General features: G+C 53.7%; 4 protein-coding genes across 4 annotated transcripts; all 4 read left to right on the top strand.

Annotated features, from left to right (window-relative positions):
* Positions 1-1,765: 1,765 nt before the first annotated feature.
* On the top strand, positions 1,766-2,542 carry LINJ_09_0070 (putative endonuclease III; the record flags this gene model as incomplete). The annotated part of the gene is made up of 1 exon (XM_001463427.1): positions 1,766-2,542. One exon carries the CDS (start codon positions 1,766-1,768, stop codon positions 2,540-2,542), a length of 777 nt encoding a protein of 258 aa, XP_001463464.1.
* A 657-nt stretch (positions 2,543-3,199) lies between these two features.
* LINJ_09_0080 (putative RNA-binding protein 5) lies at positions 3,200-3,595 on the top strand (the record flags this gene model as incomplete). Its single annotated transcript, XM_001463428.1, has 1 exon — positions 3,200-3,595. One exon carries the CDS (start codon positions 3,200-3,202, stop codon positions 3,593-3,595), a length of 396 nt encoding a protein of 131 aa, XP_001463465.1.
* Positions 3,596-5,590: 1,995 nt separating this feature from the next.
* On the top strand, positions 5,591-9,295 carry LINJ_09_0090 (putative RNA helicase; the record flags this gene model as incomplete). The annotated part of the gene is made up of 1 exon (XM_001463429.1): positions 5,591-9,295. The coding sequence occupies one exon, from the start codon at positions 5,591-5,593 to the stop codon at positions 9,293-9,295; it is 3,705 nt and encodes a 1,234-aa protein (XP_001463466.1).
* A 1,395-nt stretch (positions 9,296-10,690) lies between these two features.
* On the top strand, positions 10,691-11,428 carry LINJ_09_0100 (RNA-binding protein 5-like protein; the record flags this gene model as incomplete). Its single annotated transcript, XM_001463430.1, has 1 exon — positions 10,691-11,428. One exon carries the CDS (start codon positions 10,691-10,693, stop codon positions 11,426-11,428), a length of 738 nt encoding a protein of 245 aa, XP_001463467.1.
* Between the last annotated feature and the right edge of the window lie 5,211 nt (positions 11,429-16,639).

The raw sequence follows: 16,639 nt of genomic DNA on the forward strand, positions 1-16,639 counted from the left end.
CTGGAGGGAAGGGGGGCAGAGGAGGCGGAGTGCAAGGCGTGGCAAGACTGCGTAGAGCAGAGGGTAAGATGAATGAGCCACTGTCGGCTGATGCTCACGTGCACGAGAACTTTATGCTCTTTTCGGTTTGGAGCTTTTGCAATATTGTGAAAAACACCGCTTGTCTTTGTGTTTATCGACAGGTGAGAAATTTTTCCTTGATGGACTGCCTTGGTGCCTCAGAGAAAAAAATCTTAGCGGCGCCGTGCAGTCCGGCAATGGAAACATGCGCCGGGCAGGCTTCGAGTGCTCCGATTGCGAGCTCATAGTTGGAAGTTGTGTATCCGTTTTTCTTGTTTTTCCTTCGCCGTACATGGGGGCGCAGGCAGACGTGTGCGGCATCTCGCTCTCCCCTCCCCTTTTTCCTCTCCCGCTCTCTCGTTCCTTTCCAAGCCGTGCCATCCTGTTTCCCTTTCGGTTGACTGCTCCTTTCTCTCTGCTCGCCCGCCGCGTAATTTCTCCCGCTTATTTGCTCATGGTGAGGGACAGATGTCGAAGACAATTTCTGACACGCTCCACGCGGGGCAGATTGCCACGACACTGACTGGTGCGCATAGCCTCTTGTTCTCGTGCCGGCAGACTGACAGGCTGACGTACAGCAGAAGCGACGCTTATCGGCAACTTCTGCCGGACCGCTTTACCGATCGTCCGTGTGAGGGGCGGCGGCAGCCTTACCACGAAAATAAGACCAATAGGTTTAACTGGCTTGCTTCTCCGGTACTGAACGCCATGACACAAGGGACCGCATGCGCTGCTACTATGACGAAGCTCAATGGCGAAGGGCTCACACCGTGAATTGTCCGACGTATGGGAGAGGAAGAGCTAGTAAAAACAGCACATTTGCAGCATCAGCTTTGGCATTTGAAAGGCGGAACACATTGCTCAAGTTGCAGGAATTCTTTTTCGAGAGTATGACGGAAAGGAGCTGCGCGGTAACGACCTGGTTGCTGGACACCTCAGCATGGATGCCAGGACGGGTAATGTGTTCTATGCTGTCGCCGACCACCGGGTCGTTGGGATCAGTGTGAGTATACGTGTGCACAGCGTTTTGCAGCGCCTGGACTACTGGCCAAATAAAGCCAAGTCGTTGGAGGGCACGCGTAATGCACTCGAGCTCTTCCACGCGAGCACTGGCGGAAGTCAATCGCAGCCCGTTCCCTCTGTGAAAATAGGTCTACACCTCGAGGAGCTTCATGTGCGGCATGTGCTTGGTCGACGACGTGTGCGTCTTTGCGCTACCTGTCCGCAAAAGGTGATATGGAAGCACAGCTGTGTACAAGGCTGGCCACAGTCTCTTTTCTCTCTCTGGCTGCTACACGAATCTGCTGAGGTCGATGCCCGGTCTTTCAGAGTGCAGCCGTTTGCTCTCACTCAGTCCCATGTGTTCCTCGTCGATAAAACTACCTTTTTTTTGTCACGCCCTTTGTTTTTCTCGTACTGATGTTGTACTACTTTGCATATTCATCCGCTGGAAAGGGAATACGCTAGCCTATAGAAGACGTGGCGAATCTAGCCGCTAAGAATTAAGGGCTTGCCGTGTGTCGCGTCGTGCCTGTGGCCTCGCCGGGAATCGCTTGACAGCGGCACAGCACTGCATACATCACGACAAGTGAGATTTGGATGACGCTTAACTGTCTACATGTGCCTGACTGTCGACTCCATGACCTCTTCTTCTGTGTACGTACCCGCACTCTGAAGGAAAGACGGACGGGCGGGACTGTGGGCCATGAATAAATGTTCCTTTACCCCACCATCGAATTGGGCGCAGCTTTTCGCGCGCCTGGAGGATTATCGAAAACACTTAAAGGCCCCGGTGGACACGATGGGGTGCCACCGCCTCCGCGACGAGTATGCGCCAAAGGAGGTTCAGCGTTTCCACACGTTAGTGGCGCTCATGCTCAGTGCACAGACAAAGGACGTCGTGACCGCGGCTGCGATGGATACGCTGATCAAGCACGGACTGACTGCGCAGTCGGTTCATGCAATGACGGAGACAGAACTGGATAAGCATATCTGCAAAGTTGGGTTTCACAACAAGAAGGCGAAGAACATCAAGGAAGTCGCCGCGATTCTCATGAAAAACTACGATGGAGAGGTACCGCGAGAGTACGCAGAGTTGATTGCACTGCCTGGCGTCGGCCCGAAAATGGCGAACCTGTTTTTCCAAGACGCCGATCACCGCGTTATCGGCATTGGCGTCGATACACATGTTCACCGCATCTCGCAGCGTTATCGGTGGGTACCAAGCACCGTGAAGACGCCGGAGGACACGCGCAAGGCGCTGGAGTCGTGGTTGCCTCGGGAACACTGGGGAACCATTAATTCTCTCATGGTGGGTCTCGGCCAAACAGTATGCACCCCACTCCGCCCGAAGTGTGGCATCTGTGAACTTAGCGACATTTGCCCGAACGCGTTCAAGGAGACACAGCAGAAGCGCCTCCGTGCAAAAGCGCCCCTCGTGGAGAAAGAGGAGCCTGTGTCAAACAAGAAGCGGAGAAAATGAACGTAGTGTACTGCTCTCCACTGTCACCAGTGAGCGTGCCACTCGAACTTGCCTCCACCTTGTCGCCACCGAAGGTGTGCTCGCTCGCACAATGCTTCTTTGTTGTTGTTTGCATGCGCTTGTTGTCGTCGTAGTACGTGTTGGACGGCACCATTCCGTTGAGGAAGTAAGAGTTTTTCTGTTTCCCCCTCCCCCCTCCCAGTGGAGAACAGGGGTGAAGAGGATCCCTGCGCGGGTGTAGATGTGTCTTTGTGTGTGCGGCGCGATGAGGCAGTGACTGTCTCACGCCCTCATGTGCTTTTCGACAGGATCGCGCCTATGCTCTATTTTCGGCAGCTCGCGTGAGTGCGCTCGCCGCGCGCCAGGGAAGCGATGCCGCTCATGACAGCTCTCGTATAGGACTCTCATCGCTGCTTGCACTTCGCATACTTTCCTCTCTGGCCCCTGTATCGCTCTCTGCTCTTTGGAAACTCTGACCCGCATTCCTCATCTGCACTTTGGATGAGCAATGCCAGATTACTTGAAGCTTCAAGCGTCCAAACCCATCAGCAGCTTTCTTCCTCGTTCACTTCCTTTTTTTCTGCTTTCTCAACGCTCTGCCGTTTTCTCACCAGAAAATCGAATCGGAGCAAAAAGAAACCACTCAGATCTCCAATCATGTCTTACCCGTCTCCGTTCACTCGGAATGTGTACATTGCCAGCCTGCCAGAGGACTACTCCGAGAAGGATCTACTGGATCTATTCTCTGCCTTTGGCCGCGTCATCTCCTGTACAGTGAAGTACGACAAGGAAACCGGGATGTGCAAGGGGTACGGCTTCGTCTTATTTGAAAGTGAGCAGGATGCGTTGAACGCTGTGATTGCGCTCCAGGGTCACTCCATCCGGAACACACGCGTCCAGGTGCGCTTGGCTCGTCCGGAGGCTTCGGCGAAGAAGATGTATCCGGTGATGATGCAGCAGCAGCTGATGAGTGCGTGCATGCCGTACCAGCCGGTGTACGTCATGTACGTGCCGTCGCCCGTGTACAGTCCGATGCCGTTGGTGCAGGGCTGAGGAGTGCACGGGAGAACGTCGACGCGTCTTCCGAGGCGTATCCTGCCTTCTGTGAACAATGTCACAAAATGACAGTTCCACGCAGCGGGAAAACAGCCTTTGCGTTTCTGAAAAGCGGCACAGCGCACTCTTTCGTTTTTTTTTTGATATTGCTGTTCCAAGTATGCATCCACTACATCCCCGCGTGCTCCATTCAACTGAACTTATTGACGTTAGTGTTTACTCTCCAACTCCCACCAACTACTTCCTCGTATTTTTCTTTGCCCTTTGTCTCTATTTTGTATCATGCTCCCATTTCTTTCCCCTCTCATTTTTTTTCCTGTCAGTTTTTTTTTTTTGATGTGGATTTCTAAACTCTATCGAGTTCCACCTCTCACTTGTTTACGGTTCTTCTTTTCAGTTGATTGTCTTCCACATGAGCTCGGAAAGTCGAAAAAAGAAGTTTTCTTTTTCAAAGAAAAAAAAGAACGTTGCACATATCGCCCCCCCCCCCCGCGTGCGTCACGTCAAAAACGTGACGAAAAACCACCGGAGGGCCCTTGCTGTGAGCAAAAATAAAGATGTATATTTGCAGACAAAAGGCAGCGGCGGAAAGTTCTGAAAGATGCGGTCCCAATAAGGTAAAAAGCGAGAGGACCGAACAGAGAAAGGGAGTACTCAAAAACAAAAGCGATCAAGTCCCAAGGCAGAGAAAGAGAGAGATAGCGACCTTAGTTGAGAGGCTGTCTCGGCCGCTTTCCGGGTGTTTCTCTTCTCGTGTGCACTTTTTCTTGTTTTCTCTCTTTCTCTTCCTCCTCATGCTTTGCAACCCTTTTTTGTTGTTGTTCGTGCTAACGCACAGTGATATATGTGCCGCGTGCACTCCAACTGAAACGAAGAAGATCAACAGAGAGGGAAAAGAGAGAGGAGCAGAAAGTGATACACTTTTATTCAACACGGATTTTATTTGGAAGGAAGAGGGCTTTGCTCCGCATCTGAAGCCATCTGTTGCTGACTTCCTTGTTCCCGGTCTCCTTCAAACAACGTTGGCACACTGAAGACAGGAGAAAAAAGCGGTGGGGCAAGTGCAGCCGTGACAGAGTGTGCGCATGCGTTTGTTTGCAGATACAACAATAACAAAAGTAGACGAGCAAAGCAATGTGCCAAGCTCGCAACAGAGCTTCTGTGAGCGTTTTTAGCCTCTCAACGACCAATGAAACAATAAAATAGCCGCATCACGAATTACGACACCGCGACATGCGACACAGGCAGCATAGCGACAGTAGGTGAAAAAGCAAGTGTGCTGCGCTGGAAGGATACTGCGTGGAGCCACACGCGAGCACGTGCCGTCGGCTGCTTATTAGTCTGCCACTCAGCCGTTGTGGTACACCTCCTTTTCTTCGCGAACGCCTGTAGATGCTCTCTGTTCTCCTCCCCCGTTTGGCTGAGGCACGCTTTGTGTCCCTCCGCCCTTGCCATGCTACTCGACCGCCACCTTCTTCTGCAGCCTTATTCGGCAACCCCTTTCCCACTGATTTGCATCTCGTGTTTTCCTCCTCTGATTATCTTTGTTTAGAACACTATTCGCTGCGTCATTGTGCTCCGTTTTTACCGAGCACCGAAAGTCTCGCCAGCTTTCACTCGCACGCAGCAACCGTGGCCTTGCCGTGCTGCAACTGTATCCACACGCGCGCGCACACGCACACCTCCACCCGCACATAGGCCAGCAGAAAAGCATCGGCAAACCTCTCACGGCGTCAGGAAGAAGCCTGTGACGCAATGGGACCCAACCGACAGCGGAAACCACCAAATCCAGGCCGCGGCGGCCGAGGGCGAGCGGCCGCACCTGCCGGCGCATCCGCGAAGGCAACCCCGTCGATGATTACCAACGCCGGCAGAGACCTCATCATCGATGTACTTCATCACGCTGCCACGGGAGGCAGCGTGCCAGTATCTGAGAAGCACTTTGATGCCAAAATCTCCTCTCGCGTCACGTTTCAGCGCAATGCACCCCTTATGCCTTCTGAAATCCTGCAGCGGCTTTATGAGGGCTTGGGTTTTCCGCGAGACCTTGTCACGCAGTACCTGACGGACCTCGCTCAGGCGGCTGAGGTGCCTACCTTTAGCGATGTAACGGAGCTTCTGGATGAGGCCGGACCTTTTCAGTCGTTTCTGGTCTGCAGCTGTTTCGAACTTTTCAACTGCATGACCTGGTTCTCGCGGGAGAAGAGCGACGACAAGGTGAGTCCCGAAGAGGGCGATGCAATTCTAGAGAACGAGATTGCAACGATTGAGAGTCTCTTCAGCGACAGTTTTCTTGGTCGCAAGCACTTTGACGACGAGGACACAAACGAACGCGAACTGTACTTCGGCTTTTGCACCTCTTATGAAAAGCAGCTGCTCGTAGTCGTACGCTTCCCGGACTATTATCCGACAGAGCCGCCGGCGATTTACGTGCAGCCGCTCCGCAGAAGCTCACCCGAGTCGCTGCCAAGTCTTGTCGTGGCGCCGTCGTGCACGAAAGACATTTCGGCCGTCGACAGACGCGCCATAATGGATGCAGCCGTGCAGGCAATAAATGGGTTCGTGGGTGGTGGGTGTCTGATGGTACTTATCTCCGCCATTCACGGCGCGGTGTCATCAATGAAGGAAGTGCGGCCGGCCTCGTCGACGCCGCCGCTGGATAGGGACGCGGCCGCAAAGGAAAGGTCTGCGGTGCAGCAGCAGCGCAAAGCGTTCCTTGGTGCTCTCACCGGCAACCGTGTGGCCAACAGGGAAGACATTGAGGAGGCCGCAGAGGACGAAGAGGATCGCTTCATTCAGGTCTCGATGCCGGAGAAGGTCGAGTTGGCGACCGTCGACGCCGCCAGCGCCAGTCGGGAGACGCAGCGCCGCGACTTCTTAGTGTCCGATGCCGCCCTCGACGTGACTCTCAAGTCCTCGTGGGAAAAACTGAAGACAGAGGGTTCTCTTCGCAAGGCGCGCGACTCGCTCCCGGCGCACAGCGTCCGTGAAACGCTGCGGGCGGCCTTACAGAAGCACAACGCCGTCGTTATTGGCGGTGAGACCGGTAGCGGTAAAACAACTCAAATTCCGCAATTCCTGTACGAGTTCATGTGCGAGGAAGGACATGGCAGCTCAGCTAATATTGTGTGTACTCAGCCTCGTCGTCTTGCCGCCACCTCCGTGGCTCTGCGCGTCGCCGAAGAGCGCGACGAGGCGGTCGGTGGCACGGTCGGCTACTCGATTCGCCTAGAGAACTGTGTATCCAAGAAGACACAAATCACCTACTGCACTACCGGTATTGTGCTGCGACGGCTGCAAACAGACAAGTACCTTGGTCGTGTCAGCCATGTGGTCGTGGATGAAATTCACGAGCGGGGCGCGGATACGGACTTCCTGCTTATTCTGCTACGCGATCTGGTGCGGCGACGACAGGATCTGAAGGTGGTGCTAATGAGTGCCACGATGGACTCGGAGCTGTTTGCACGGTACTTCGATGGTGCCCCGGTCATCTCCATCGCAGGACGCACGTTTCCAGTAAAGGTGATGCACTTGGAGCAAATTATCCCCGAGGTCAACTACACCCTTGAGGAGGGCTCGCCGTTTGAGAAGATTAGCGGGGACAAAGAGACGCGACGGCGCAACACGCGCAAGAATGTTCTGAACCTCGACTTGGAGGACGTGGAGGAGGACGTGGAGCGGGAGAAGGCGCAGCACAGGCTCGCACAGGTGGTGAGGGCGTCGCCCAAGACACTCGACACACTTGCGCGCATGAACTATGACGTGGTCAACTATGAGCTGATCGAGTACATTGTGGAATACATCGACACTACGCTGCGTGCGCCAGGCGCAGTGCTGGTGTTTCTCCCTGGCATGGCTGAAATTCAGCGATGCCTAGAGCAGCTGAAGCTCAACCCCCGCCTCGCCAAGTCGTGCCTCTTCTATAACCTGCACAGCTCGCTTGGGTCGTCGGAGCAGCAAGGAGTTTTTCGGCGGCCACCAGCCGGCAAGCGAAAGGTGATACTGGGCACCAACATAATGGAAACCTCAATCACCATCGACGACGCTGTCTACGTCATCGACACCGGCAAGGCAAAGGAGAACCGCTACAATGCCCGCAAAAGCTTGTCCGAGCTTGTCACGGTGAACATCTCCAAGGCAAACTGCCGCCAACGACAAGGCCGAGCGGGCCGTGTGCAGGAGGGCTTCTGCTTTCGCCTTTTCACCGAGGCGCAGTTCGAAGCCTTTGATGATCACCAGCTCTGCGAGATGCACCGCGTGCCGCTGGAGAGCCTCATTTTGCAGATTTACGCCCTGCACCTGGGCGACGAGGTCGAGTACTTGCAGAAGGCGCTGACACCTCCCGAGGAACGCGCGATTCACAGCAGCGTCAAAGTACTGACGACGCTTGGCGCGCTGACCGTGGAAAAGCGACTCACCTCTCTCGGACAGCACCTCGCCAACCTACCTCTTGACGTGCGTGTGGGCAAAATGATCATCCATGGTGCGCTGCTTCAGTGCATCGATCCTGTGCTCACCATGGCCGCCTGCCTCGCGACGAGGTCGCCCTTCATTGCATCGGTGGATTTTCGCACCGAGGTGGAGAATATGCGGCGCGCGTTCGCTGGAGAGACGCTCTCGGATCAGCTCTCCTCGTGGTTTGCCTACAACAAATGGGTTTCGGTCCTGCAACAGAAGGGTACCGCCGCCGCACGCAAGGTATGCGAGGACTACTTCTTGTCACCTGCCACACTGAAGCAGATTCAGTCCACAAAGCGCCAGTATGAGCGCTATCTGTACGAGGCTGGCTTCCTAGACAGCGCACCGAGCTCGCATATGTCACCGAGCAAGTTCATCTTCCCACCCTTCACAACGCTAGACGATCGCATATTTGAGGCGGGAGGACAGCACTTCAACGAGAACTCCACGAGTACGCGGTGCATCTTGGCGTGCCTGGTCGCTGGACTGTACCCCAATGTCGCACAGATGCGGATGTCGCGCGGGTCTCGCAGCGTCGGCGGTGGCAATTGCAGTAGACGACACACTGTGAAGTTTACCACCTTCGACGGGTCGGAGTGTCTGGTGCACCCCTCTAGTGTGGCGAGCAAAGAAACGTCGTTTGCGTCGCCGCTGCTCGTGTACGTGGACAAGGTCAAGACGTCGGCAACGTTCCTGCGCGAGGTGTCGGTGGTGGCGCCGCTACACGTAATACTGTTCGGCAGCGGCAATCTGGAGTACCTTGCAAAGTACGAGGAGCTGTGCGTGGACGAGATGACGGCATTTAAGTGCCGCCAGGAAGATGCAACGTTGCTGACGCACCTCAAGACACAGCTGGACTCTGCTCTGACGCAGAAGATTAACGACCCGTCGAAAACATGGGAGTCGATTAGCAGTGTGGTGGTCCGCGCCATCGTGAAGCTCCTCAAAGAGGACGGTGGGCGCGCTGGCGGGCTCACGATTATCGATCGCCGTCAGCCCCGGGAGCCGTTGACCGAGCCGCTGGTGCCGGAGGCGGCTGCGGTCCAGCCCGTCGTTCCCGAGAACCAGCCATTCAAGACGAGCAAGTCTTGCTTTCTGTGTGGTGAAACCGGGCACGTGTCGCGGTACTGTCCGCACAACAGCACGCATCACAAGGGCGGCCCCCCGGCTCGCTGCTTCATTTGCGGCCAGTGGCACTTTCCCCAGGATTGCACACTGGTGAAGGCACTGAAGCGGTAGTGAGATGTGGCGCCGTACTTACCTTTTTTCCTTGTCATTTGACTGAATAGCGCGTTAGAGGCACGGCCGTCTGCCGATTTCTCGCTCGCTCATGTCTGATTCCTGTTTTTGTCTCACATCAGCCATTCTATAGCTTCGTTTCGGGTTCCTGACGCTGCGGTTGCAGCAGACGATTAAGCATGAACCTTTTCCCTCACTGATTCACAGGGGGCAGACGATCATAATGGAGCGCAACAGAAAAAAAAGCGACAGGGAATAGTACGCATGCACGGTTGCCTGTGCTCGTTGACGTCCTCTCATCTGGAAGCGGAATAAGTCAAAGAGATCTGGAACGAAAATCCCGCTATGCTCAAGGGGGAGGCGGAAACAAGAAGGGGGTATCACACTGCCCTCTTGTTTGACCTCTGGAATCGCCGCGAAGGGATCTTGTGACTGCACTGCTCCTTGCTTCTGTACAAGAGCGACCACGCCTCTCCCTTCGGCTCTTTGCCGTGACATGCGTATTTGCAGCCCTCTACCTACAGCTCTGGGAGACCTGACAAGGTCCGCGTGATCAGATGCTGTGGAAGCAGTCGCACAAGCACACATACACATATATATATATATACGCCGGTGCCTTCTCTTTCTGTTCCTCTTCTCCGCCTTGCACTCGTCTCTATGCGTCTCTCACCCTTCTCTGTCGATGCTTTCGCTCTTGTGATTCTCTTGCTCCGGCATCTAGCTCACACTTACGTACCTGCTGCCTTCAGTGTTTTCTTTCACACCCCTACCACCTTCCCGTTTCTCCCGCGCTCCAGTTTTCTCCTTTTGTGGGTGTGTTGAAATACGCTTTCGACCTGTCTCTCCGCACACTCTCTCGTCCTTACCCTCTGCACTTTCCCTTTGGTTGTCCCTCTCCAGGTCTCATGTAATAGTTCTGTGCCCTCACAAACTTATCCCCCACTTTTTTCGTCTACCCCCCCCCTCCTTTCCTTTGTGGGTGTGTTTGTGTGCGTGTGGGTGTTGCTTTTTTCGTGCTGTGTTTGACGCGTTTTTTTTTTCTTTTTGTTTTCACCCTCACTTCGCCTCTGGCTCACTAGTGTGTGCTTCCTTCCTTGGTTTGTTTCTTACACCCCGAACCCCCCCCTCTCCCCTTCTCTCGTCCATTGCTTCTCCCGCACGTTACGCAGTTCGCATTAGCTGACCTTCTCTCTGTGGGCTCATCTGCTTGCTCCCTCTAGTCCCTTGTTTATTTCTTGCTTACCTTTTTTGTGATACACACAGTTTAACAAGCAAACACAAACACACATATATATATATACCATTCTGTTTCCCTTTGTTCTCGCCCGCCCCCCTCCATCTCTTCCCCATAGCACCCAAGTGCGCCATTCCGCTGCAGTCGATTTTCACACTCCAATGATGCACCCGCAGCCCGCCGCGCAGTTTGTCAATGACGACACGTTGAAGCAGAGTCGAAATGTGTACGTCGCCAGCCTGCCACTCAGTTTTGACGACCAACAGCTTCAGGACCTCTTTTCCCCTTACGGACGTATTGTTTCCGCACGTATCATGCGCGCCAAAAAGTCGCATGCGTCGAAGGGCTACGGCTTTGTCATGTTCCGTGAGGTTAGCAGCGCCGAAAAAGCAATCGAAGGCCTGCACGGCCGTGTCGTGGATGGCTCGCGGATCCAAGTGCGTCGCGCCAACGCCGATGCGTCCATGACGTTCAGTAAAGTGTTGCACACACCCGTTTGCCCGCGGAGCACGCCGTCGACGCAGAGCAACAGCACCACGTCTGTTTTGCAGTACACAATCCCAGATGCTCCCGCGCAGCATGTCATGTACTCGGCAGCTCTTCCGCAGGCCGCCACCGGCCTGTACGCAGCACAGCCGTCAACCTCTCCGTATGCGATCGTTGCTCCAAGAGCCTATCAAAGCCATAATCCGACCCCCGTATCGATTAATCCGAGTTATGGCGCCGTAATGAATCCCCATGTGCTTCAGGAGCAGAACGGTGGCATCGGTGCCACCTACTTTTCGCACGTGCAGTCACATCAGGTGCCTGTGCAAGCTGTGCAGCAGCAGCAGCCTGTCTACGTGGTGCTTCTCCCCAACGGACAGCATATCGTCCAGCCTAACCAGTTTTCCATTTAGTCACGCACGAGCTGAGTCCACGCGAGAAAAAGAAACAAATGGGGACACTCGAATTGCATACCGTGTCACTGTAGAGGAGGAGGGCAGCCGCTTAATCATCACCCACTGATGCGAGCTTTGAAGCGATGACGCGAATTCGTTGCATGCAGGTGTGGGAAAGGACCCGTTTATCTGCGTCGGGCTGGCTTTGTTATTTTTCGTTTTTAGCTCCGTCTCCTCGTTCAGTGCCTCACAGTCCCGTGGCTCGGCCCTCCCTCCCCCCTCCCCATATCCGCACACGCGCCAGTTTTTCCGTTTACTTTTGTGTGCGTGTGGGGAGGCACCTGTATAAACTGAGTGCCTTGCGTGGTCTCTTTTCCTTCAAAGCGGAAAGGGGCACACGGAGGGACGCCCACGGCACTCCAAAAAGTAACACAAAATAAGGGTGTGCACCCGCCCGGTAACCTTATAGCAGTACGAGGTTTTGGGGATGTATATCTTTGCTACTGCCTCGAAGCATGTGCTCGTCGCACAACGCATGTGCGGAGGCATGTACCGGGGAGCTTTACTCCTTTTCTGCGCAATCCGCTTCGCACTTTGTGTTTCGTCGTTTCTTCTTGTTCTCAAGCAACGGTAAATAATGGTAGAGCATACGCACACAGACAGAGACTCGCATCCGTCTACAACAGCAACCGCCATCATCGTGACGACCGTTATCATCTATGAGAGGCGGGGTATGAAAGCAGTCGAAGGAAAAGATAGATGTCGACCCTGCTTTGTTTGTGCTCTTTGCGTTTGTACCCTACCTTTCTTTTCTTTATTTTTTTTTCCGGTGCTAGCACAAGCTTTGACTCTGCCTCTCTAATACTCTACTCAGTTGATCAGAGGCAAACGAGCACACGTGTTCCATCTTCTCTGCCTTTCCCTCTTCCCCCGTCATCGTTTTTTTTTCTCCTTCTCCTTCTGTTGGGCCCCTTTGTGTGAATAGAGATTTATGTGCTTACATGAGTGTATGTGTGTGTGGGTGGGTGGGTGGGCGTGTTTCGTAGCCAGAACAGCGGAAAAAGGGGGACAAACAAAGAAGCAAATGACGTTACTAGTGAAAACTGAGACTTCTCTCTCCTCTCACTGATTCTCTACTACTTGTAGATGTGTGGCGAATAGTGTGCTCGAGAGTGAGAGGACGAGGAATGGGCCAACTCGCTTGTCTCTAAAAGAAACGAGCACATGTGACTTATGTCTCTCTTTCGCCGACGGAACAGACACACGCGCGCGAAAAACGGAACTGAAAAAATGAAACGAGAAAATGACAAAAAAGGCAACCAACTCGAGAATTAACAAAAGATACGCACATCTTTGATTCAAAGTTCCTGTCTTGGTGTTGTTGGATCTTTTTGTTGCTGTTTTTGATCTCGGTCACTGCTCGCTTGCGTCTTTTTGATCCTTACTTGCTCCCCCTTCCCTTTCTCCATGCTCCCTTTGTTACTTCACTCCCTTGTTCTCCTACTTTGGTTTCGCCTCCACCGTCTCTTACTGCTGTTTTATGGGTGGATGCCTTCTCTCTCCCTCGTGCCCTTTTCTCTTCCACTCCCACTGTCCCCTTGGTTTTACGCTCTTATTCCAGGTTGCATCGCGTTTCTTTCACGTCTCTCCGTTCACCGTGATGATGATAAGAGGGTACGCCTCCGTGCGCAGTATCTCCGGCCCCGGTATTCCACGTTGTGGGGAAGTCGAGCAGCATCCCCTCCCACTCTCTTCCTGCCAATGCCGAGCCACCTCTGGTGGTGACACTGTCAGGTACCCGCGACGTAGAGGAAGTCACAGTGATGTGTCTCTGCTGATGTCGGCGAGCAGATCCTGAATACCGGTTTGTCGGAGCGACCTGCAGCGGCGAGCACGTTTCTATCATTTATATGTTGGGCACAGTGCCAACATGACTGGAACGCATCTCGCTGGCCCTCACTGCCTCCTGGTGACGGGAGCCTGAGTTTCACCCCGAGGGGTGTGCCCGAGGTGGCGGCCAGCGTGATGGGAGGTGCTGCTGTGAGGCAACCTGGAGAGCGGATCGCGAGTAGCGTGTGAAGCAGGGGCCGTGCTCAGGTGGCAATCGAGGCATTGAAGCAACGCGTGCCTACGGCTGCTTCGCACCACGCGATCGGGACTGTGACGGGGCGAGGGGAGTAGCGTGGAGCTTGACGTCTGTTTCAGCGCTGAATGGACACGCTGAAGAAAAAGAGCTCCGGCCCTTTTCAAATCAAATTGCCCCTAATGAAAAGCAATGACAAGAGACACGCCCCCCCCCCTCCCCCCAACTGACTCGGATACGTGCGTGTATGCGTTCAAGGCATCCGACTTTTTCTTCACCTCGCATTCGTGAAAAGGCTGTTTCCCCCCCCCCCTACCCCTCCCTCTCTCAGATGTTGCCTCGTTTCGATAACTGAATGCAAACGTCAGCTCACATCGAAGACACACCGAAAAGGGGAAAACGGAAAGAAGGGCACGACAGATGATTTGGTAAGCAAGCTCATTTCGTTCTTTTTTTTGTGTGTTCTTTCCTTCCACCGTTTTCTTCCTGTGTGCTTCTCCATGTGCGTGTGCTTTTTGTGCGTTTTGTCTGTGTCTTGTTGGTCTCTTTCGGTGTTCTTTCTCTGAGGATGTTCACCGCTTTTGCTTTTCGGCTCTTTAAAGCAATACGCTTTTTTTTTGCAAAGTTCAGGCAACGAGTTTCATCACAAGAGGTAAGAATTGCAGCAGTGCTTCCGAGGCTGATGCGAGACTCTGGGGAGATGGGGAAAAACATGAGACAGAGGATGAGGGCAGGCTCCGTTATTGAGTACGAATGGAAAGCGTGTACGAATTATCTTCTTCCCTATTGACCCCCCCCTTCTCCCCAGTAAGCGCTTGATCTTAGGTTAAGCACCTCGACGCCGACCCTTCCCCTCCCCCCAAACAGCACGTTAGAAACGCCGGTGCACCGTTTTTCTCCTTCACATTTTTGCTCTCCTACCGCAGTTATTTGTACGGTGCGATTTTATTATGCAGCTGTCTGTTTTTTTTCCCCCTCACTCCCTCCTCCTCCCCCTCCTCCGCCGCCCGTGTTTTCTCCTTTTCGCCTCCATCCTCTCAGTCTTTCTCTCTCTTGCAGCGCAAGTTACACATGCACCGAAGAAAGTCGATTATCTGTTCCCGTACTTCTGCCCGTGTGCCTCACTTGAATGTGGCGGATCGATCTCTTCAAGAGCACACAGAACAAATGTACATTGTGGTCGATGATTCTCTTCTTTCTGTGTCTGTGCTTGTGTGTGTGTGTGCCTTTTCTTCTGGTTTCTTCATTTCCCCTACGCGGTGTGCTTGCTGTTGTTTGTGTTTTTTGCTTTTGGCTGCGGCGCACCCCATTTCTGTCTTACGCTTTTCCTTTCGTCTTCGCGCGTGCTTTCTTTTTCTTCCGTGAACTTTTCTTTGTTGTTGTTGTGCTCTTTTGCTCTTGTGCGTGTGCGTGTGCGTGTTTCTTCTACTTTTCATTGCTGCGTTCGTTCGCTTTTTATGTTTGATCCTCTTGCTTTTCTTTCTTGCCGGCTTTGTTTCTATAAAGGAGCGTTCCTCTCTTTTTTGGTCTCCTTTTTGCGTCTTTTGTGTTGCTTCTCCTTACCTTATTTGGCTTCGTACGTGAACCGACCTTCCTCAGCTTTTTTCCCCCTGCCACTCCTCTGCTTTTCTTGTCTCCGTGGGCTCCGGCCTTTTTTTTTCGTGCTTATCACACCATCCTACTGTGGAGATGTGCGCGCTATTGTGCGCGCTCTCTCTTGCTCACGTGCTCCTCCTCCTCTCTCAGCTCGTGTATGTGCATCCGTGTTTCGTTGATTTTCTGCCGCGCATCTTTTTGTGTGGCTTTTTCCTTTGCGCTTCCTCTTTTCTCCCCCCCCCCCTCGTGAAAGCATCGGGGTCCCGCAAGACACAAAGGTTAACAGCAGATCACCGAGTTGTGGTGTTGAGCCAGTGTGCATTCTCGCAACGAGGAGTAACAGAACGTTGTCTTGCAGCACGAACGATGGGAAGAAGAGCATGGGATTAATATGTACGAGCGGGCCAAGCAGGCGGTCGCACGCATCGTCTGCATCCAGATGCTCGTGCATGTGTCTTGCGCGATTGCAGGCATCGACCGCATGCATCACTCGGGGTGCCACGCACGCTTTAACGCCTTTGAAGCCATGTTTGTTTTACTCGCACCCGCGTGTATTGCCGCTCTCCCGGCCATTCCCTTCGCATGTGGCTTTGCCAGCTGAGCTTTGTGCGCGTTGCTATCAGCATCACTGCCCGCACTGCCTTTTGAGCTTCTAAAGGATGGGCGGATGAGTCACAGGAACAGCTGCCTGAAAGGGGGCCTTCTTCCTTCGTTTCTCTTTTGCCTTGCTCCCTTCGCTGGTGTCGCTTTGCCAAAAGCTTAACTTGAATCGTTGGCGTCGCCGCTGCGCGCGCGGACGGTGGTGAAGAACGCCATGTACGTGCGCTCCCCCTCCTTCTCTTTCTGTAAAGCACCCGGCCCCCACGCAAATGCAGTGTCTTTCCACAGTTTTCAAAGGGCTTGTCGATGAACGGTGGGTGATGTACGCCGGTGAAGCAAGATGGAAGTACACCCAACCACGCATCCGCGCCCGCAGCCATACCAATACCTACCTTCATACACAATCGGCGGCCTCCTCGTTCCCTCCCTTCCTGCTCCCCGCGCGTCTTCCTTTCCAGCATTTCACTGCTTTCTCCCCTCGTGTGTATAGGCGCGTGTTCGTATAGGTTTGGTGACTCTGCGACTCGCTTGCCCCCACCCCTCTCCCTCACCATCCCCACTACCGCCTCTCCGTTCATGAGTGACAGTCTCTAATGTATATCCGGCTTCTGCGACTTCCACTTACGCCCGCGAACTCTTCCTCGCTTTCGCGTCTCCCCACGTTTTTTCTCTACCCCATCCTCATCTGTGCTGAGCGAGAAGACACGCGCATATACCTATGTCTGTTTCTTCTTTCTTTGCCTGCTTTCATGGAATGCGGCCCCGCCTGTGTTGACTCTCTTTCTATGTTTTCTTTTTTTCTTTTGGCGCCGTTGCGTTTGGCCTGTGCGGTGGCTGTCGATCAAGTTGTTGCTCTGTCTCTCTCTCTCGCCTTTTTTCTCATGGTACTAAGTCTATCGGACTTCTCCTTTCGTCCCTCCTCCCCGCCCCGTCTTACCTTCTTTTGTGTC

Source organism: Leishmania infantum, chromosome 9 (assembly GCF_000002875.2).
Source record: "Leishmania infantum JPCM5 genome chromosome 9".
NCBI classification, from domain to species: Eukaryota; Euglenozoa; class Kinetoplastea; order Trypanosomatida; family Trypanosomatidae; genus Leishmania; species Leishmania infantum.